Below are 22,537 nucleotides of genomic sequence, written 5' to 3' on the forward strand. Positions count from 1 at the left end.
AGTAGTTAGAGTCTACCTGTAGCATTTTCTCTGGGTGTGCTCCTTAGTTCCAGGTACTTGACACCATCATCTGCAAATTCTTTAATGACATCTTTCGTGACCTGATAATAAAGGCAATGTATGCAATATTGATTATGTTAGTGTAAGCGTCCCCATGAAAATGCCACGTGCTACAGTTTTATTTCATGCATTAAGTTTGACTTGCAAGTGGTGTTGGGAGTCTCCCACATGGTGAGGATGACCTGCTTTGTCACACCCCTGGTGGAGGCTGTGACAAAACTACCACATTTCCAATAGCTCCCCTTACCCAGTGCCCATACTCACATGAAATCCAAATCTGGACAACACCCACACCTTTTTTTTCTCTTCTCCCCTTTTAACCATTTCTCTATTTCCTAATGAACAGCAGACTGATAAAACAGAGGCAAAACTAAAACCAGTAAAACCACCTATAAGTGTATACTATTTGAAATTTCATTACATATGGAAATAAACAACTAAAATGATTAGGTAGTACTGATGTAAAATTTAAAGTCATGGCTTAAGATTCTTATTCAAGCTATTTAGGGATAAGTTGTATTTTTCAAGAATTTCTTCCGGCAGGGTTAAATTGCCCCCAGAAGTACTTAGGAAGATTCTTCTTAGGCAAAGAAAATGAGTGATAAATTTGAGTAAAACTATATCCAATCTAGCACAAAACTCAACAATCCAAAAATTACTAAATCACCAAGATAAATGACATCTAACGGCTGAAGGCATGTTTTCCTTCATTGCCATCAACCCTAAAATATACCAAATCTAGAAGAAAAAAGGACCAAGTTAGAAATGCTGTGACAACCAGCCCTAGTTAGTCCTTACAGCTGGTATCCTACTCTTAACCTGCTTTGACCATGTGCACATGGGCATGCAGGTGCGGCGTCCTGGCCAAGGAACAAGGCTGGCTGGTTGCGCAGATGGTGCCTAACTGGGTGGCCCCGCCTTGGTGGATTCATTGCAATCCAAGATCTGGGCCTCATCTTTTTTCTTTACACTAAAGCCAAAAAAGGAACTTATTATAATATGAATATAACGGGTGGCTTGGATTCACCAGGAGGTCTGGAGAATCAGCCTCAGAGATTACACAGCTCAGGACAACACAAAAGCATTCAAAATCACGTGACACCCCTGGACCAAGCAAGACACCACTGCTTCCTCCACCACTGAGCATAACCCTGCAGCCTCTGCAGCATCATCACAGGCACTGGACCCCATAGCACTGCTTTCTCAGGAACCCCATGATGCTGCCTCTGCCACCACCAGAGCACAGGCCTCATCTTTGCAGGTTGAAGAACTCACATCTTATCATTGCTCCAGAACTAAGCAGACCCAGAGACACCCTACCCCAGCTCACAGGAGACTAACGCAGAAGCCTATTTGTAATGTATGAATTGCCAACGAGGGTGGAAGTGAGGGTGTGAAGCGATCCTATCTACTATCCAGGGCACCCCCTCTCTTGATGGTGAGGTACGTGTGAAACCAAATAGAACAACAGAAGATTGCTGGCAAATACTGATTGAGAGCAATGGGAGGAAGATTTCTCTAGGCCACATTAAGGCCTGTGGAATCATCTCTAGCTCACGTCCAAGAACACTCCCCTAGGGTCCATATCCGTGTTGGCCAGATTCAGCCCTTTCTGCTCCATGCAGCAACAGGTACCGAGGGCAACTCTTGGCACTTTGGGCTTTCCTCTCCTATGCGCTGGACTGAGAACATCTACTCAAGCACTTTCTTCAGATAGAATCCATCACAATTAAATTTCCGCTTTCTCCAAGAATGGTAAGACTGCACATCTTGAATGAGAAAGAACATGGGCTCTGGAATCGGACAAAATAGTCAATTCTGCCACTTACTCGCAGTGAGTGACCTTGAACAAGTTACACTTAACCTCTTTAGGCCTCAGTTTTTTTCATCTGCAAAAAGGGAACAATAAAAATGCCCACCTCGATAGGGGGAGTGGGAGGGGGATGCAAGAGGGAGGAGATATGGGGATATATGTATATGTATATAGCTGATTCACTTTGTTATAAAGCAGAAACTAACACACCATTGTAAAGCAATTATGCTCCAATAAAAATGTTAAAAAATAAATGCCCACCTCAGAAAGTCATCTTGAGTATAGTGTCTGGCACATGCAATAGTTAATATTATTTCAGTCACATTTCAATCCTGTCTCTTTGAGATTACACCCCGTCGCCATAACTTGACTGTTAAGTGATCCCCACTCAGTCCCACATCTGTAAACAATCTCTTGGCTTACTCTCACACGTGATTCATTTATTATATGTAAATGTTATTAATTTCACTCTCTGGGGCAACTCACTGTCATCCTCTCGACCACCTACAGGTGTTCGTCTAAGTAGCACTAAGTCAAATGCTACAGAATCTTAATTCCTCGCCTCATTTTAATAAAGCTTTTTACCAACTTTGGAAGGAATGAAACAATGAGCATGGCATATGATACCCATGGAGCTCTCAGAATCTAAAATTTTATCAGGTTTGCTCTGTTACACTCAACAACAGAAAGTGAGACAGAGCCTCCTGTGGTGGACATTCCTAGCAGGGTTCAGTGGTACCTGTTGAGTGGCTGATTAGACAATGCTCCCTTCGGTTCCTATAAATCCCTGTTCATGTCTGTAACACAGAGCTTACCTCATGATGTTGGATTTATCCTCTTATGGGTCTGTCTTTCCAGCCTGACTATAGATTCCTGAGGGGCAGGGACCATGCTGATCTATCTTTATATCTCCCAGTCTTTAGCAGGGTGCTTGGAACATTGTGGGCACTCAGTCAACTTTTGTTGAACTAAACTTTTAGAGTTAACACTCCTCCAAAAGGTGATTAATTTACTTAATAACTACCATGAGGATCCATGTCAGCCAAGGAGGAAAATTCTTTCTTGACCAGTCAAAAGTCACCTCTCCAGAAACGCAGGTTACACTTCTTACTTTGCATTTTTTCTAAGGGTTAAGAACACTGATAGGATTCTGCTTCTCTCCAATTACAAAGAGAATATTTTAAAATGCCAACCTGGTCAGATCAATATACAGAAGCCAGTCTGCCATATCAGACTGTAGTATCACAGAGCTAGCTTCAGCTAAGGCAACACAGTGGAGTCCTCTAGCTCTTCATCCCCAGAGGGAAGGCACAATTTCCCTAGGGATTAATCATTCAATCTGTAAGCACCTCTTGAACTTCTTCATTCTCTATAATGTCCACCCAGGGGCAGTTCAAAGTATCCCAAGCAATACATGTAAAGTCTGTGGTCAGATATTTCATATATATATATATGTAAAACAGGACAAGATTTGCTCCTCCACATTGTCCACCACCTAACAGAAGATTCTGATCTTGATTCTTTCCTCATATCTTTTATAATGAACATATCTTTTGATATTACCTCGTAGACAAATGTCTTACATTATGTTTTAAAAGAGTTACCATAAAAAAAGCAGAAAACATTTTTCATCAGATTCTTGATGACAGCAAAAGGTCACATGCAACAACAGAAGGGCATCAATTACTTACTAATTTTTAAACCAGTCTAAAAATTACTTCATTTCTCACCATTAGAATATCTTCAGGGCCAGTAGTAAGCTGATGAATAATTTGAAACATCTGGAAACATCTGCAACATGAAAAGTTTTAACGTACTTTAGTCATCAAAAACTTCACTAAATTAACTGATTTTAGGCTAATAGTAATCATATATTTATAAGAACTAGAGAATAGGTTTTTCAAAAATTACATTGATCTGGAGGGATAATCAAATGACTGAAAATCATACATTACTTTTAAGTGGGAAGTAATAGTTTCCCTTCTCCACCCCCAACCCCTACCCCAAGTGGTAGCAGGAAACTGGGGGAAAAAACCAACAAGTCTATATTTTCAAGTCTAAAGAATATTACAATATAGTGTAACTTCACAAACAATACAAATCACTAAAAATACTATCAACAGTCTGACAGTTGGAAAAAATGCTATAAGTCAAGTTATACTCTCCATACCAGATGGCTACCCTATTCCTTTAACTACAAAAATCTGAATCCTTACATACTATTTACAATCGCAAAATAGAGAAAAAAAGAAGTATGTCCACAATCTCCCCAAACTCACTCTTCTAAAGTTCTTTTCTTTCCCTTGTCAATCATAGTCATCTGATAGTGGATTTTAAGACCTGGCTTCTTGGCTATTAACTTCTTTATGGTATTGGAACTAATGGATCCATTCAAGTGGGCATGAAGTTCCTAAAATAAGAATACAATCAGTAAAAACTTCTCAAGTCCACTAGATTCATAGCATCATACCAGGTGCTTGATGTTTGTAGTCTGTACTAGGCAAACTGCCTACTAGATGTAGCTATATAACTTTTAAAATGTACAGAGTTTGCAAATTCTACTTATAAAATGTACTTGTCTTTTGTGAAAAGAAACAACACAGAAGTCATTATAATTAACAACACTCCAGATTCCTTGGTTGAATTCTCACCACTTTAGGTAATTCTGAGTAAAAGGTTGTCTTCCATGGCTGTTGTTCTTCTGCCTCCATCATGATTTAGCAGAATAGCAAGGTCTTTCTCCAAACACTTATTCTTGGCATGAACAATACAATGTGGTTCAGCCAGTAAGTTCTGTGGTCTTGAATTTCCTTCAGATTGCTTCACTTCCACCCATTTTGATAAGATAAACAGTATGCATGGTTCTGGGCTCAGCTTCACCTATTTAAATGAATGTGAACATTTTCAGATGTTGATGCAAAAGCAAAGAAACAGGTTTTGTTAATTTATTCCTCTATAGACAAAATCTACTCCAAAGCTAACTTAAGTGAGCCAACAACCTGAACAAGAAATAAGAAAAGCCCTCAAGCTGGTAAGAGGTGAATTAAAATCTGAAATTTAGTAGGGTATATTCCTTTACCTATTAGCACTTTCTATAAAACTACTTCTAAAACTAGAAATTTATAAGACCTATTTTGGGTCCAAAAGTTTACATTTTTGAACTATTTAAAATATATAAAGGAAGAGGCACTGGAGTCAGATGGACCTAGGTTAATTCTTTTACCAGTTCTGCTCTTAAGTAGCTGTGTGGCCTTAGTCACTTTTAACCCCATGGCTTCAGTTTCTTTATTCGTAAAAATGGGATAAAAATTCGATAAAAATGCAGAGTAGCTGTGAGGATTAATAAAGTACTTTAAATTCCCCTCTTCTATGTTCCCACATAATCCAGTGACTACCTTTAACTCAGCACTTTATCACACTGTATCTCAATCACTGATTTACTTGTCTTTCTTCCTCACCAGACTATATAAACTTCCTAACAGGGACTATGGCTTATACTACCTCCCTAGCACCTGATGGGGATACAGTAGGATAATTAAACAGTTACTTTAAAAATCCCACTAAAGGATTAAAGACAGAAAGGGAATTTCAAGGGAGTCTGGGAGACTGTTGTAAGCTAACGACCACTTAAAAAAAGAATCCAGTAACCTAGCAACAATCTACTCTACCTTGAAGGAAGAACAGGTGCATCCAAGCATCAGACGCACTTAAGCCACAAACCCTGATAGTTAAAACACAAGATAATAGATACCCGTCTGAATCTTGTTACATGAAGTCAGGGAGTTAATAGTCCTTGAAGAATAGCATTGCTTTGTGTAGCCAAGACAGAAATACAGGGAAACAAACTAGGTGAAAGGGGACATTATACTGAAACCTGAGATGAATTACCATATTTTAGTATATGTTACCACCTTTTTGCTAATATACATATGATTTAAATAGCAGCATGACAGTCCTGGTTAAACCCTTCAGGGCCAAAGGAGGAAATAATGATGTAAGCCTTGACGTCTGCCCAAGAATGAGGAAGAAGGTGGTCTTCTTCCCCTCTCCAATTTTCTTTCGTTTATAAAAATGAAGCCTTCTCAGTCCTGGGGCAGAGCCTTCTCCCCTGCCCGCTTGAATTTCTTACAAGCATCCCATGCTAATAAACTCACTCTTTGGGAATTCCCTGGCAGTCCAGTGGTTAGGAGTTGGCGCTTCCACTGCACGGGGCTCAGGTTTGATCCCTGGTGGGGGAATTAAGATCCCACACGCCGTGCAGGCACAGCCTAAAAATAAAAAAGTAAACTCACTCTTTGTCTGTCACTTTCCCTCTCAATGAATTCTTTCTGCGCCAAGACAAAAGTACCTGAGTTTCAGTAAGTCCTGACACCAGGAGAGCGGTTTCAATTAAAAGACAGCGGGAACTACTGAGCCTGTACGCCACAACTACTGAAGCCTAGAGCCCGTGCTCCGCAACAAGAGAAGCAATGAGAAGCCCGCGCACCGCAATGCAGAGTAGCCCCGGCTCACTGCAACTAGACAGAGCCCACGCACAGCAACAAAGACACAATGCAGCCAAAAATAAAATTTTTTTAAAAGACAGTGGGTTCGAGTCCCTCCTAAGTCAGGGATCATGGGTTCAAGTCCCAATCTGAGGTGCAGGTGGGTTCGAGCCCCAGCCCGTGGGTTTGAGTCCCACCCGAGAAGGAGTGCAGTTTCACACCTAACACAGTGCCCAGCATTTTGTAGGTGATAAATAAATCCTAATTTCCCTTTACCTCTGAAGGTGGCTTATAAATTAAGACAAAATTCCAAGTGAAATTCAGTAATTTTCAAAGTATGGTCCTCAGATATTAATGATGATGATGTTGATAAGAATAGCAGTTTCCATTCAGAGCCTACCAGTTAAGTGGCAAGCACTTTTAATAATATTATCTATAACCCTCCCCATAAGCTTGTAAAATAAATATTTTCACCACATTAAAAATCACTAAATTGATACTGAGAGGGTTAAATAAGTTACCAAGATATTAAAATGGGCAATTAAGAAAATAGTTTGTAGAGATCTAGACAGAGCCATAGAAATCCACAGAAAGGCTAACCCAGTATGAGATAAATTTCAATAGAATTTCAATAAAATGCCGTAGTAAGTGCTTAATAGTAACAAATGAAAAAAGATAGACTATTTAATCAATATGTTTAATATGTCTACTGAAGTACATAAGAGATGTCATTAACACAGAAAAACATACCTTGACATAGTAAAGTCAATTTGTCATAAATTGACCTATAAAGTAAATGTTAATCAAAATATTCCCAAAATTATTCCTTAGAAATTGATTTTTAAAGTTCATGTGGAAGACTTAACTTGTAAAATTATTCAGAAAAAAATATGAAGCTCAGAAGAATACCCAATATGGGTGAAGGTGAGAGTAAAAGTTCTGGTGGGAGCAGAACTTGGTATGATATTTTTGGAAGGTATTTTGGCAACACACACACACACACACACACACACACAAACCCACATACTTTTTGACCCAATAATTATACTTTTAGGAATTTATCCTGTATCTTATAGGATACGTACAAATACACTTCTTGTAACATTATTTATAATAGCAAAAAATTGGAAACAACCTACATGTCCATCAGTAGGGTACTGGTTAAATTAATTGTATATCCATCCAACTGAATATCTATGACTATATGGAAAGACTTCTATAATATAGTGTTATTTCCAAAAAGTAAGTTGCAAAAAAACATTGTTCACAAAGATGACATTTATAAACAAAGCATGTGTGTATACACACACACACTCTTATTTATATATATCTTTATTCCTAAAATAGGTATGAAAGGATACATAGAAAACTGTTCGCACTAGAAAGTGGGTTGGAAGCGGCAAAGGTCAAGGGACAGAATTTTATTTTTACTTACCTTATAAAGTTTTGCACAATTTGAAGGTATTACAACTTGCATGTAATACCTGATTACTTTTTGAAATAATTTTAATAAATTAAAATTTAAGTAATAAATTTAGATAATTCACTTATTACTTTAATAAATCAATTAAAATAAATAATTAATTAATTTTACAGAATTGTTCATAAAATAATTAAATAAATTTTTAGAAAACTTGCAAAACAGCTTTATTAATATGAATTAGGAGAGGGAAGAACTTTTACCTTTAGACAACAGAATGACAGCCTGAAAAAGAATTTAGGACATTTTACATAGCAGGCTGTTAACAAATGTTACAAATGGCTAAATTTTCGTATAAATTTTCAGTCCTACTCTAGGATCCTGACCTGATTTTGTGGCACATTTCAAACCACCTCCAGATTGCCCCTTAACTAGTTATGAGTAAATTTACTGACCCAATAGCTACAATGTTAACCTACGGAAATTTGAAAGCCACCAAAGCAAGCACAGTTTTTACACATTTTTAAAAGTTGTTTCACTGATCATTACCTAAGCTATTGCTATCAACAATTCCATGCCCTGCCAGATTCAGTCTGCCTGGGCTGGCTTTGGCATGGATTAGAAGAAGGTGGGGTGGGAGTGATGTGCCAAACGGCAACACATTGAGATAAGATCTTTCTACATTTGTAGTAATATTTCATCAAGTTAGAGCAGGGCCAGAACCAGGTCTCCTGTTCTCCTGGAGCAGGGGTCCCCAACCCCCAGGCCACGGACCGGTATTGGTCCCTGGCCTGTTAGGAACCGGGCCGCACAGCAGGAGGTGAGTGGTGGGTAAGCAAGCGACGCTTCATCTGTATTTACAGCCGCTCCCCATCGCTCGCATTACAGCCTGAGCTCCGCCTCCTGTCAGCGTTATGGTGAGTATAATTATTTCATTATATATTACAATGTAATAATAATAGAAATAAAGTGCACAATAAATGTAATGCGCTTGAATCATCCGAAATCATCCCACCCCCCAACCCCGTGGAAAAATCGTCTTCCACAAAACCGGTCCCTGGTGCCAAAAAGGTTAGGGACCACTGTCCTAGAGAACTTTTTTCCTCCCCGCCCTCCACCCCCGCCCCCAAAAGGGAACTAAGGATAATAAAAACACTTGTTACTATTTATTAAGTACTTAGTATGAGCCAGGCATTCTGCTAAATGTCTTGGATGGTAATTTTACTTGATTCTCATAATAACCCATGAGGTATTACTGTCTCATTTTACATAAGAAAATATAGATTTTTAACAAATAACCAGAAAACAACTGTAAGGCACCCAAATCACAAATTTTGCTCCATTCTCTTTCTTCTTGAATCACTTTTCTTCATCTGTTCCTTACCAAAAAAGTAGTATTTCTAATATATCATGTACATTTTACTAACTTGTCATATAAAATTCATTTCTGGGGTTCCCTGGTGGCACAGTGGTTGAGGGTCCGCCTGCCGATGCAGAGGACACAGGTTCGTGCCCCGGTCCGGGAAGATCCCACATGCCGCGGAGCGGCTGGGCCCATGAGCCATGGCCGCTGAGCCTGCGCGTCCGGAGCCTGTGCTCCACAACGGGAGAGGCCACAACAGTGAGAGGCTCGCGTAGCGCAAACAAACAAACAAACAAAAATTCATTTCTACAGCACAGTATATTTTTTTTCAAAGTCCTACAACTTTTTTTTCTCTTTGACCCTCGATAAACCCTGAAACACCACACAAAGCAGCACTTAATCTCCTCATTTTAGAAATGACTATCTCAAAGTCCAGCAAGCTCAGGAAAGTCCTTCTCCAATTCCAATTCCAAACTCCTCAAGCGTTCCATAGACCCAGCTGCCTTAGGCTGAACTTTACAACTCAGTCACTACCTTTATAGAGACAACGAAAGCCTTCAGACACGAATTCCCTCTATTTCTCTCTGCTTCCCTCACACTTAAATTTATCTTTATCTATACCCCTTCTTCCCTCATGAATCAGAGAAAGAGGATTCATTCTCTTGTCCCCAAGACTAATTTGTGCCCAGGATCCCATTCCTTCCTATCTATTCCAAGTCATTACTCCACTAATCTTCTCACTTTTCTGTTCATCAACCTCTCTCTCTCCAGTTGCTAATTTCCCTCAGGGAACCACCAGGTAAGTACAGTACTTGCTTCCACCTTAAAAAAATAAAAATAAAAATAAACTTTCTTTTATCCCCCATTCCTCTTTAACTACTGCCCTGTCTCGTCTTTCCTTCTGAGCTAAACTTGAGCTGCCTCCATTTACTTATCTCCCATTCATTATAACATGGATTCTGCCGTTATTACTCCACAGAAATTGCTCTCCCTAAAGTCATTAAGAGCTCTTAAACACCACATCTAAATGACACAGTTCTAGTATCCAAATCCAAATTGGCTGGACTCCAAAACTCATGCCCTTCACCATTATACTATGCTGCTTCAAGGTAACCATACTTATAGTCATCCTGATTTCCTTCTCCATCTCAGTCACCAAATCCCAATTAATAAGTTACAAATCCCGTAAATATCTCTGCAAGCGATTTCCTACGGGTGACGACTCCCAAATACTCAAACTAGAAACTCGATTATTTTAAACCTCCAAGACTCAGACCGTATCAGAGGGAAAAATCACCTCTCTTCCATAGACATATTCAACTTTGTCTTAGAAAACAGAACTTTGAACGTGGAGGGGAATGTCATTTTACAGCTGAGAAACAAGAGGCTGAGTGGTTTACTTATTGTCAGCTTAGCACAGAGCCGGGAATACAAGGGAATCAATAGCGTACATCTGTGGGGAAACATTGATTGGGTGAGTCACAACTGCTGTAAAGGTTTCTTCATTTTGCACCTGGCCTCACTGGCTTGTTTTCAGATTTAAATGGGATCTCTTAGTAAGCACTCGTAGTTAGCATCCGAGGAGCGACCCCCTTCTCCTTGCCCACCAAAGTCAGTGGTTCTAACCCTGCTTTGCCCCTACCAGACACTCAATGCAGACCCTGCCGTCCAAGGAGCTCTGGTTGTCAGTCCCCACAGACTCACCTCTTAAAGATTTTTGTCAACAGTTGAGTCAACTTATGACAGCTTAAATTTTCACTTCAGACAGGAAGGCTTGTAGAAGAGTGATAACCCGCGCTTCCCTGACACAGTCCACGTGTCCACAATAAGCCGCAGCCGTTCGTCTTGCCGCGAAACTGCAGTCCCAGAGAATCAAAGAAATGTCAATCACAGCCGAATGTCAGCACCAGCTGCACCCTCCTCAATACTGATTGGCGAGGTGCGCTCTTCCCGGAAGTGACGCACACCTGTCCAAGGAAGAGGCGTCACGGAGCGGGGTGCGGGGCGGGGGGTGTGATTTTTCCGTACAGAGTCCGCGAGGTGGCTACTGGGAAACGAAAAGGCAGCTCACCACCGGGACGGACCGTTGCTCCTGAGTTCCCTAACCATGGGCCCGCGGAGCCGCGAGCGTCGGGCCGGGGCAGTGCAGAGCACCAACGACAGCAGCGCCGTCAGCAAGACCTCCCTGGCTGCGCGCGGGTACGTGCACGACGCCTTCGCCGCCTTGCTAGTTCCAGGGACCGCGCGCCGCGCGCCGCTCATCCACCGCGGCTACTACGTCCGCGCACGCGCCGTGCGGCACTGCGTGCGCGCCTTCCTGAAGGGGACGTGCGCGGTCCCCGGCGCGCCTCGCGCCCAGATCCTGTCGCTCGGCGCTGGCTCGGACTCGCTGTATTTTCGCCTCAAAACTGCGGGCCGCCTGACCCGGGCTGCGGTCTGGGAGGTAGATTTTCCGGACGTGGCACAGCGCAAAGCGCAGAGGATTCGAGATACGCCGGAACTGTGTGCGTTAACCGGGCCTTTCCAGAGCGGGGACCCCGGGTACACGTTGTGCTTTGAGAGCTCGGACTACTGCATCCTGGGCCTGGACCTGCGGCAGCTTCAGCGATTGGACCACGCCCTGGGCACCGCGGGCCTTGACGCAGCCGCACCGACTCTTCTCCTGGCTGAGGCCGTGCTGACCTACCTCGAGCCGGATGATGCCGCGGCCCTCATCGCCTGGGCCGCCCAGCGTTTTTCTAATGCCCTTTTCGTCGTCTACGAGCAGATGAGGCCGCGTGACGCCTTTGGCGAGTTCATGCAAAAACATTTTCGGCAGCTGAATTCTCCCCTGCATGGCCTGGACCGCTTTCCCGACGCGGAAGCCCAGCAGCAGCGCTTCCTTCAGGCCGGCTGGACCGCCTGCCGTGCCATGGACATGAATGAGTTCTATCGCTGCTTTCTTCCCGCAGAAGAACGCCGGCGCGTGGAAAATCTCGAAACTTTCGACGAGTTTGAGGAGTGGCATCTGAAGTGCGCCCACTATTTCATTCTGGCCGCTTCTCTGGGAGACGCCCTCTCCCAAACTCTGGTGTTTCCACCCTCAGAGACGTTTCCTCGGATAGATCCTGCTTCCCCTTCAGGAGTCTTCCCTGCCAGTATAGTCACTGGTGATAGCCAGGGCCCAGACCTTAAGAGATATGGGCACGCCTCGGTCCTTTTGAGCCCAGGTCTTATTCTCAGTGCTGGAGGATTTGGAGAGCAGGAGGGGCGACATTGCCGAGTGAGAAAGTTTCACTTGCTCTCAAGATACTGTGACTTTGAATGGAAAGGCAACCAAATATGCAGTTGGGGAGCTGGAGCTCAGTGGGATGGACGCCTTTATCACACCATGACAAGACTTTCAGATACTCAGGTTCTGGTTCTGGGAGGGAGACTGTCCCCAGTAACTCCAGCCTTGGGGATTCTCCAGCTTCTTTTTTGCAAGAGTGAGGATAATAACCCTGAGGACCTAAATGTCACAGTCACAAAGGTCGGCCCAGAAGAAGATTCCACTTTGTCATGTTGGCGCCACTCGACAACAGAAGTGTCCTATGAGAATCAGAGATATTTGTTTGTGTATGGGGGCCGCAGTGTGGCCGAACCTGTACTAAGTGACTGGCATTTCCTACATGTGGGGACAATGGCTTGGGTCAGGATCCCAGTGGAGGGAGAAGTACCTGAAGGTCGGCATTCCCACAGTGCCTGCAGCTGTCAAGGGGGAGCCCTCATTGCTGGAGGTCTGGGTGCTTCTGAGGAACCGTTAAGCTCTGTACTCTTTCTGAAACCAATCTCTTGTGGATTCATCTGGGAATCAATAGCCATCCAGCCTCCCATTACCCCAAGGTACTCCCACACAGCTCATGTGGTCAATGGGAAGCTTTTGTTGGTTGGAGGGGTCTGGATTCATTCCTCCTCAGTTCCTGGAGTGACTGTTATTGATCTGTCTACAGGACTGAGCTTCGAGTATCAGATTGACACAACATGTGTGCCATGGCCGTTAATGTTACACAATCATACCAGCATTCTCCTTCCTGAAGAGCAACAGCTCCTGCTCCTTGGAGGTGGTGGGAACTGCTTTTCCTTTGGTACCTACTTCAACCCCTGTACAGTGGCATTAGACCTTTCTTCCTTAAGTGCTAGGCAGTAAGGACTGGACTTGTGATATATTCAGGACCCACTAAAGTAGACAATAAAGCTTTCCAAAATAGTATTTGACTCTGGCTATAGATATTACCACTCCCCTGTTCCCATTCCTTTTTTTGTTTTTTTCTGTTCAGTGCAAAAAGAAAAAAAGTTGTTTAAACACACACCAACGTTCAAAGAGATGGTACAAAAATAAAACATAAATAGGCCTATCTGAAGAGAGTGGTCATATAGTCCTAGAGTAGGAATTGGGGGCCTTTGGGTCCCTGTATCTAGTTTACTGGTCTTCCTCCCATTTTCTAATCTGAGTTTATCCATTTACTGAGTTACAATGACCTGTAGCCTAAGTCAAGTGAAACTTTTCCCAATGCCAGGCTTTGTGATTTTAGATGGGACCTTGGAAGAAGTTTCACACAGATCCTTGGTAAGAATACAAGGCTGAATATAGGTGAAGGGACATGGTATTGACCTCGTTCTTCAAGTATGAAACCTGAAATGAACCCAGTTGCAGTTTGATTAAAGCATTGTGCCATTTAGTGCAGCAGAGAACTCTGTGATAGCTTTAATAAGACACATTTGTATGACTTTATTGACACATGGTTTTGTTCCATTTTTTTGCCACCGGTTCTATATTTATTTAGAATTATAAGTGCTAATAAACCAAACATTTGATTTCTCAGCTCATTTTGTATATGGTATGAAAATGTTTTGCTCCAGATCTACTCCACCCTTCACTATGTTCTGTGTACCAGGAGGCCAACCTTTATGAATTGCATCAATGAGTTTACTTGTTCTCTGGTGTTTGGTGAGTTCCATCAGTCAGAGGTACCAGAGAGGGATGGTTGGACAGTGAGAGTATTCCAGGTGTTTCCCCTACCAGTCTGCAAGTTGGCATTAGCTGCATTCTTTTTTTTTTTAATAAATTTATTTATTTTTGGCTGTGTTGGGTCTTCATTGCTGTGCGCGGGCTTTCTCTAGTTGTGGTGCGTGGGCTTCTCACTGCAGTGGCTTCTCTTGTTGCAGAGCACAGGCTCTAGGTGCATGGGCTTCAGTAGTTGTGGCTCGCGGGCTCTAGAGCGCAGGCTCAGTAGTTGTGGTGCACGAGCTTAGTTGCTCTGCCGCATGTGGGATCTTCCCAGACCAGGGCTCGAACCTGTGTCCCCGGCATTGGCAGGTGGATTCTTAACCACTGTGCCACCAGGGAAGCCCGCAGCTGCATTTTTTTCGTAAAAGCCACAGCTCCTGTCATGTAGTCTTCTATAAGGTATAGCTCTAACTCTGCATCACTCCAAAGAATTCTGTATCTTAGTTGCATTAACCATATTTTAAGTGTTCAATAGCCACATGTGACTAATGGCTACAGTATTAGACAATATAGATGTAGAACATTTCCATCATTGCAGAAACATCTGGACTCCACTGAGGTACTTCACCATCTTGACTTGGTTTCCCTTAACCCTGCTCAACCCCTTTTAATTAGTATCTTCATTAAACTCTCCTCAACTATCCCCTTGAAATGGACCATCTTTCCTGGTGAGCCTTGTGAGATCATGAAACATCTTAGGTATTCATCCTTAAAACTTGAGCCTTAATTTGTCATCTAAATTGTGAATACCTTGTGAAATTCGTGTGTCAAAAGGTAGTGGCTTTGTTGGTACTTAAGTGTACCACTTCAGTATTTCTTGTTAGTCTTCAATCCTTGAAACCTTAATAATAACTTGAGATTCTACAAGTACCTAAATTCTACAAGTACTATCAATGTTAACATCTTGATGGACTTAGTATGACCGAGAATCTTTTTTCCCTAATATTTTAATTAACAACTTTGCATATAAATGCATGTAAAAAGTGTTCAATATGAAAACCAAGTAGCAAACACAAGCCTAGTGTATGGAGAGGGCAATGTTGGCTCTGTTGGATGAAGGTTCCCAGGAGAAGACAAACTGAATAAACTGTTGTTTAACTTCAGCTTCCCTGAGACTGCACAGCCCTTTCTGGGAGAGTTACTAGTTACTGTCATGAGTCCTGGTAAACAAAGGACTTAACTATGGCTAGGCATCTGCAAGGCTATCAGTGGGCCAGGTACTAGGTTACTGGCAAGACTGTGACTGGAAGGGGAAAAGGCTGCTCTGTATTTTTTAAGTTCACCACAAGCCCACCTCCAACTTTTAGGAGCAGATCAAAGCAGAACATGAATGAAGTGAGTGTTCTCAGCTATGTAGTAGTTAGTACCAGAATTCTAACCTAGAAATAACTCCAAAGCCCGGGGTATCCCTTCCATTATGTTACTTCTTAGATGGTACCATCAACCATTACTATATCATTACTTTGGGGCCATATAGAGGGGTGGGGGTGGGAGGGGGAGGCTGTCAGGAGAATGTGGATGTATGTCAGACCTAAATTACTAGCACAGTGATGCCTATTCTCTCAAGTGCTGCCCAGTATGGCACATTGTGAGTAATTGGGCTTGTTCCACATTTCTATGTGATTACCGGATTAAGCATGCGCTCCACCTCTGACCCTACACATGCATCATACTCAGTTAAAGAGTTATTCATTTCTCAAGCTCTACTCTTCAGAGCACTTAGAGTTTTGTCCTCAACATTAACTCTGTGCCTTTGGAGCAGCACTCAGAGGTGCTGGATCCCAGTTTCATAACAGTAATCCACAGCAGTTAGAGATGTGGGCCAGATTAAGAACTGAAGTTGGACTATGCTTTTTGTTTCTCCATTTCACCTCTGAATATCTTTGTTTTAAAATTCTGGTATGGAGCTCTGGGGCAGTTATGAGAGTTATCAACTTCTTGATTGCAGTTTCCAGCTGATCTTCACCCCTTTTTGCTCAACAATGGACCATGGTTACCCCATATCCATTGGAAATGAAATGAGTTCACGCTGCCAGAAGGCTAATCTGAGGGAGTAGGAACATGCATAAATGTGCTTGCGAGCACATGAATACAGGATTTTCCTAGGATGTGCTGATGCTTCACTGGGTATGACTTGGTGTGTAACTCTCAAAGTAAGTTTAACAGGGATAGGAAAGACCTTGCCCTAATATTTATGTGAAGAGTCATTTGCCACCTAATTGTCAGACTAAGACTGGGAAATAAATTGTAATAAGAATGATTTTTAGGATATTACACTACATAGAGCTTTTCTCATTCCCTAGCTTTTGTCCACATTTTTAGGCTTTTCTAATGAAAAGAGCCTCAACCTCTGATTCATATTTAGACTTGCTATTTCAGGAAAAGTTAGCAAAACTGATCTTTCTTATTCAAGGATACATCAGCAATTTAAGGAGGAAAAAAGCTTTGCCACGACCCTTCCTCCCCCATTGTCTTGCTTTTTTCTAATTATCATTTATTTCTCTATTAATATTTATTATACATACTATGTAATTCTTCATTGGCAGCTTTTTCATAAGGCCAGAATCTGACATTCCCTATCTCACAAGCTTCATCCCCTGCCACTCCTCCTCCCCTTATTGACATCCCACTTATATAGGAAGTATACCTGGGACCCAAAGGACAGAATACTGTTACATGCTTCCATTCTTTTACTTACCGTGTTCTCCCTGTTGGGACTCTTAAGACTGCCTCTCCTACCTTACTCTCAACCTCACTATCCCAACTTTGTTCATAAAACTCCTACTTGACTCAAGGCTTATCTTTGGAAATCATTCCCTGGTTCGAATCCACCACCCTTTCAGGCTGGGATGGGTTACTCTTCTGTGTTGCCAGAGCACCTTGTAACTATCATCCATATTGTGTTATAATCTATTTTCTCATCTGTCTACTCACTAGATTGAAGATCCTTGAGGGTAGGGATAGTATCTTATTCACCATTGTATTTCCAGCACCTGGAAATACAGGTGTCAACATCGGAATTGAACAACGATCTCTCATTGTTGGGGTTTAACATCACCAGATCTTTCTCATACCTTTTTAATGTAATATATCCTGTGCCACTGGCTTCCTGGGGAAGAACAGAGTAGCAGTAGTGAAAAATAATACAATGACACCCCAAATGCAAACCTGTCATGCAAACCTGTGTCCTTGGTCAGAAGTGCAGAGAGAATCAGCCAGAACCTTTAGAACACAGCTGTGATTATAAACACCTGCTTTCGGGAACCCCTCTCTTAGTCCCACTGCTTCCCCCATCTTCCACTCAGACATCTGGTGGGTAGTGACAGAGATAATTAACCACAGAGACAGTGGATTTTTTTTTCTTATTTTAGAAGGAGACTAGCATATTAACCACATTTAACTATAAAGAAGATCCACTCCATAGTGACTTGAGCCTGCAACCTACCCTCTAGCCCAATTTCCTTTGAGTTTGCAGTTTGGGTAAGATTTACTTGTGGTCACTTTGGGTTTGAGCTGACGACCTAGACTCACACCAGTGTCAACTCGACTAGAGCACACAGCATCGAAGTTTCTGTACCCTGCTATGTGTTAGCCAACAGCTCATTGAAAAACCCTTATTGTTAATGATAAAATGAACGTATTTACAAAACAGAAACAGATTCACAAAGAAAACAAAGTTATGGTTACCAAGGGGAAAGTGGGGGAGGGATAAATTAGGAGTTTAGGATTAGCAGATACAAACTACTATATATCAGGTAGATAACTGAATCACTTTGCTGTACACCTGAAACTAACACAACATTGTAAATCAACTATAGTCTAATATAAAATAAAAATTACATTAAAAAATAAAATAAACGACAAAGTCCTACTGTGTAGCGCAGGGAACTATATTCAATACCCTATAATAAGCCATAATGGAAAAGAATATGTATATATATGTATAACTGAATCACTTTGCTGTACACCAGAAACTAACACAACATTGTAAATCAACTTTACTTCAATTTTTAAAAAGCCTATAGATTAAAAAAAAACCTGTTGCTATTTATTGTGTATATGCTCATTATAGAAATATTTAAAAAGCAAGATCTGATACATTTAAACATTTTCCAGGACTTTCTAACCACGTTGGGGTTACACTGTATGCCTTTTTTATAAACTCTGCATAAAAATTTTCACAGCCACAAAGTAAGTTAACTTCAGGGGGATAGAATCAAGTGATTGATAGTTCTTGTGCATGACTCTTGTTCAGCTGGTGTCTGCATGACAGTTCCTCAGTTGATGAATCTCCTCTTTGATGAGTGAGTGCCTTCTCTTGCTATATCTGATAAGAATCACTTCAAGTCCCTAAGGTTACTAAGATTATGAAACTAAGATATATGGTATTATTCATGCTATTTTTTTTTTTACAAGCAAGATGAGAGCTATGGTCTACAAAATCAGCTCTGGGGAGACCTGAGAAAAAGAATGAGCAGGTGAAGAACCAACGTACCGCTACCCAAGGTAGAAGAGAAGTAAATACAAAACTGAGGAGCACGGCAAATGGGTAGTCATTGGCAACCTGAATTAATGTTCTCTCATCCTGAAGAACTAACCAGAAAGAACTGTGACAAAAATTCATGCTGGGGCTTCCCTGGTGGTGCAGTGGTTGAGAGTCCGCCTGCCGATGCAGGGGACACGGGTTCATGCTCCGGTCCGGGAAGATCCCACATGCCACGAAGTGGCTGGGCCCGTGAGCCATGGCCGCTGAGCCTGTGTGTCCGGAGCCTGTGCTCCGCAGCGGGAGAGGCCACAAACGTGAGAGGCCCGCGTACCGCAAAAAAAAAAAAAAAATTCATGCTGAACAGCTAAGCCAATGGCAGCTGTGTAGTTTAAGCTCATGGGATTTGGAGTTAGATAGACCTGGGACTGAATCCTGGCTTTCTTCCTTACTGGTATGTGACCTTGGGAAAGTACTTAACTTCTGTAAACCTCAGTTCCCACATCTGTAAAATGGGTGGTATAATAATGGTACCCACATCAAAAGTTGATGAGAGAATTTTATAAGACAATGTAAATAGTGCATTTTAGCACAGTGTAGAGCATACAATAAGGCTCAGTAAATGTTAGCCCAGGACATGGCACAGGTAGGGAGGGATATTCTACAACCTCCCCTGAGTAGTTTGTCCCCAGTGCTTAACCAGTAAGTCCAATATATAATGACTGTTTAACACTGTGCTAGATCTTAAGCGGGAAAAACATGGTCTCTTCTCCCCAAGAAGCTTACAATATAAAAAAAAGAATACACACGGAACAACTGGAGAACAATTAGAACGGACAGTGTAATGTTCAGGGACTCACAGAATATCCTTGAGAAATCAGATAAAGAGTTTGAGAGATGTTACACAGCTGCACAGGTAATTCTTGGCAAAATGGGTTTTGACTGGCATGAGAAGGAGTAGTCAAGGGATGCATCAAGGATAATGTGAGAAAAATGCCTCGTATGGAAAGGATGGATAGAATATAGATGAACAGAGGCGAGAAGCAGGGCTTCCCAGGTTCAATTGTGATGATGCTTTTGGAATGCTTCCCAACACATTTTCTCTTCTTGATGATTCCTATTTGGTTCCCTTAGGTCACATAGCTTTTAACCCTAGGCCGTGAGGCTGGAGTACAAAATAAGGAGATAAGACATAAGAGAAGCACCTTCTAGATGGAAAGGGAGCTAAAGGTCCTCTGGTCCTGGAAGGGAGAGAAAAGGAGAGATTATGGTGATCATCCGGATGACACACAGAAAGATGAGAAGCCTAGAGGGGAAGACCAAGTACACAAATGACTATTTAGAGTGTGATCAGTGCTGTGAAGGAGAATCCAAGTGTTCCAAGAGAGTAAATATGGGGTTTCAGCTAGTTAGAAAAAGCTTCTGTGAGGAGTAACATTTCTATGGAGGTCTGGAGAGATGGCACAAAGCGTGATCAGGGAAAGCATGGCTTGCAGAAAGACTTTAATTTGGGAATTTGGTAATTGGGCAAACCACCAAAAGATCAGAAAGCAAGTGAGAGGTAGAACTGTGGGCAATAGAGATGGAGATGTGGTCAGGGTAAATATGGTGGCAGAACGTGTGAACCACTGGAGCAATGCAAGCCATTGGTGAGTTTGAAGCAGAGGTATGATCCAATCAGTTTAGGTCATATGTGGTGTCTTCAGTCTCCCTGAGAATAATCAAGCCAGGAGTACTGACAAGACTGAGATTGAGTCTGGACTTTGCTATGACAGTTTCTCCGTCGTCATGAATGTCTCCATGAGCATCTTAGCAACAGATGTTGACACATGTTCTGTCACTCAACATGAATCTCACATTCTGAAGGATCATAAATATTATCATTATTACCAGTGAAACTGACAAATGTTTATAGAGAACTTTAAGGCTTCCACAAACACTGTCTACTTTATTCTCAAAGCAGCTCTGTGAAGTGAGCACTACTATTAGCCCCATTTTACATAGGAGTGAGGCTCTGGTCAGTGCTTCCTTGCTGAAGGTCAAATAAAGTAAAAAAAATCTCAGGAGGCCTGGAGCAGTATCTTAAACCAGGTTCTCTAACTCAGACACCTCTGTTCTCTCCATTTGGTCACACGACCTTCAAATAGCAGGTTCCAAACAGCTAATGAAATTTCATAATATTTACAAGGATGAGTAAGAAATCATATGAATTCGGGGGATGGGTGGGGCTAACGAGTTCAATTTTGAAGATATTGAATCTGAAGTGACTGTAGGATCTTCAAGTGGAGAACCCAGTAGACACATATTAAGGGTGTGGAGCCAGGAGAGGATTATAATATGTCTGTATCTATTTTAGAGTTAAAGATCACAAATCCAATGGATTAACCTTAACAGAGGCTGGTCTTTTATCAACATAGAAATGATTTTATGGTTAAAGCGCTTTTTTGTTCTGGAAACTAAATTTAAAGGTTGACTGTATTGGGCTTTTGTCTTTTAGGGGAAAAATCTATAGAGTAAACAGAAATAATATGAGCAGTCAAAGAACATGATTTGCAAAACCATAATGAATATTGATCATAACTTAATCAAATGATTATGACTTAATTAAAAATTAGTGGCCCAATATAGTTGCTTCGCTAGGTTCCAGGTGGGGTTGGCAATCATGTATAGGAAGCTGATGTGGGAACTATATTCAATATCCTGGGATAGTTAACAAATTGAAGAAGAAAAACCAATAGATGCAGAGAAAGCTTTCGACAAAATTCAATACCCATTTATGACAAAAACCCTCCAGAAAGTAGGCATAGAGGGAACTTACCTCAACATAATACAGGCCATATATGACAAACCCACAGCCAACATCGTCCTCAATGGTGAAAAACTGAAACTATTTCCACTAAGATCAGGAAGAAGACAAGGTTGCCCACTCTCACCACTATTATTCAACATAGTTACGGAAGTTTTAGCCACAGCAATCAGAGAAGAAAAAGAAATAAAAGGAATCCAAATCAGAAAAGAAGAAGTAAAGCTGTCACTGTTTGCAGATGACATGACACTATACATCGAGAATCCTAAAGATGCCACCAGAAAACTACTAATCAATGAATTTGGTAAAGTAGCAGGATACAAAATTAATGCACAGAAATCTCTTGCATCCCTATACACTAATGATGAAAAATCTGAAAGTGAAATTAAGAAAACACTCCCATTTACCATTGCAACAAAAAGAATAAAATATCTAGGAATAAACCTACCTAAGAAGTCAAAAGACCTGTATGCAGAAAATTATGACACTGGTGAAAGAAATTAAAGATGATACAAATAGATGGAGAGATATACCATGTTCTTGGATTGGAAGAATCAACATTGTGAAAATGACTATACTACCCCAAACAATCTACAGATTCAATGCAATCTCTATCAAACTACCACTGGCATTTTTCACAGAACTAGAACAAAAAATTTCACAATTTGTATGGAAACACAAAAGACCCCAAATAGCCAAAGCAATCTTGAGAAAGAAAAACGGAGCTGGAGGAATCAGGCTCCTGGACTTCAGACTATACTACAAAGCTACAATAATCCAAACAGTATGGTACTGGCACAAAAACAGAAATATAGATCAATGGAACAAGATAGAAAGCCCAGAGATATACCCACGCACATATGGTCACCTTATCTTTGATAAAAGAGGCAAGAATATACAGTGGAGAAAAGACACCTTCTTCAATAAGTGGTGCTGGGAGAACTGGACAGCTACATGTAAAAGAATGAAATTAGAACACTCCCTAACACCATACACAAAAGTAAACTCAAAATGGATTAAAGACCTAAATGTAAGGCCAGACACCATCAAACTCTTAGAGGAAAACATAGGAAGAACAC

The 22,537-nt window shown here is 41.5% G+C and overlaps 2 protein-coding genes across 5 annotated transcripts in view; one reads left to right on the forward strand and one right to left on the reverse strand.

Annotated features, from left to right (window-relative positions):
- The window catches only part of MAPDA (N6-Methyl-AMP deaminase), a 27,448-nt gene extending 16,009 nt beyond the window's left edge, over window positions 1-11,439 (reverse strand). Inside the window, exons 1-6 of one of the 4 annotated variants that reach the window (XM_060294398.2) lie at window positions 10,845-11,439; window positions 6,028-6,141; window positions 4,525-4,753; window positions 4,153-4,283; window positions 3,604-3,664; window positions 17-101 (exon numbers count right to left, since the gene is read on the reverse strand). In XM_060294398.2, the coding sequence (XP_060150381.1) occupies window positions 17-101; window positions 3,604-3,664; window positions 4,153-4,283; window positions 4,525-4,587 (340 nt within the window). In that variant the 5' untranslated portion in view covers window positions 4,588-4,753; window positions 6,028-6,141; window positions 10,845-11,439. The remainder of the gene's footprint in view (window positions 1-16; window positions 102-3,603; window positions 3,665-4,152; window positions 4,284-4,524; window positions 4,754-6,027; window positions 6,142-10,844) is intronic. The other 3 variants (XM_060294396.1, XM_060294399.1, XM_030842886.2) reach the window with 3 other exon arrangements.
- On the forward strand, window positions 11,145-14,243 carry LCMT2 (leucine carboxyl methyltransferase 2). The gene has a single exon (XM_030842885.2). The coding sequence runs from the start codon at window positions 11,248-11,250 to the stop codon at window positions 13,306-13,308; it is 2,061 nt and encodes a 686-aa protein (XP_030698745.1). The 5' UTR covers window positions 11,145-11,247; the 3' UTR covers window positions 13,309-14,243.
- The last annotated feature ends 8,294 nt before the right edge of the window (window positions 14,244-22,537 follow it).

The sequence above is a fragment of the Globicephala melas genome, chromosome 2 (assembly GCF_963455315.2).
Source record: "Globicephala melas chromosome 2, mGloMel1.2, whole genome shotgun sequence".
NCBI classification, from domain to species: domain Eukaryota; kingdom Metazoa; phylum Chordata; class Mammalia; order Artiodactyla; family Delphinidae; genus Globicephala; species Globicephala melas.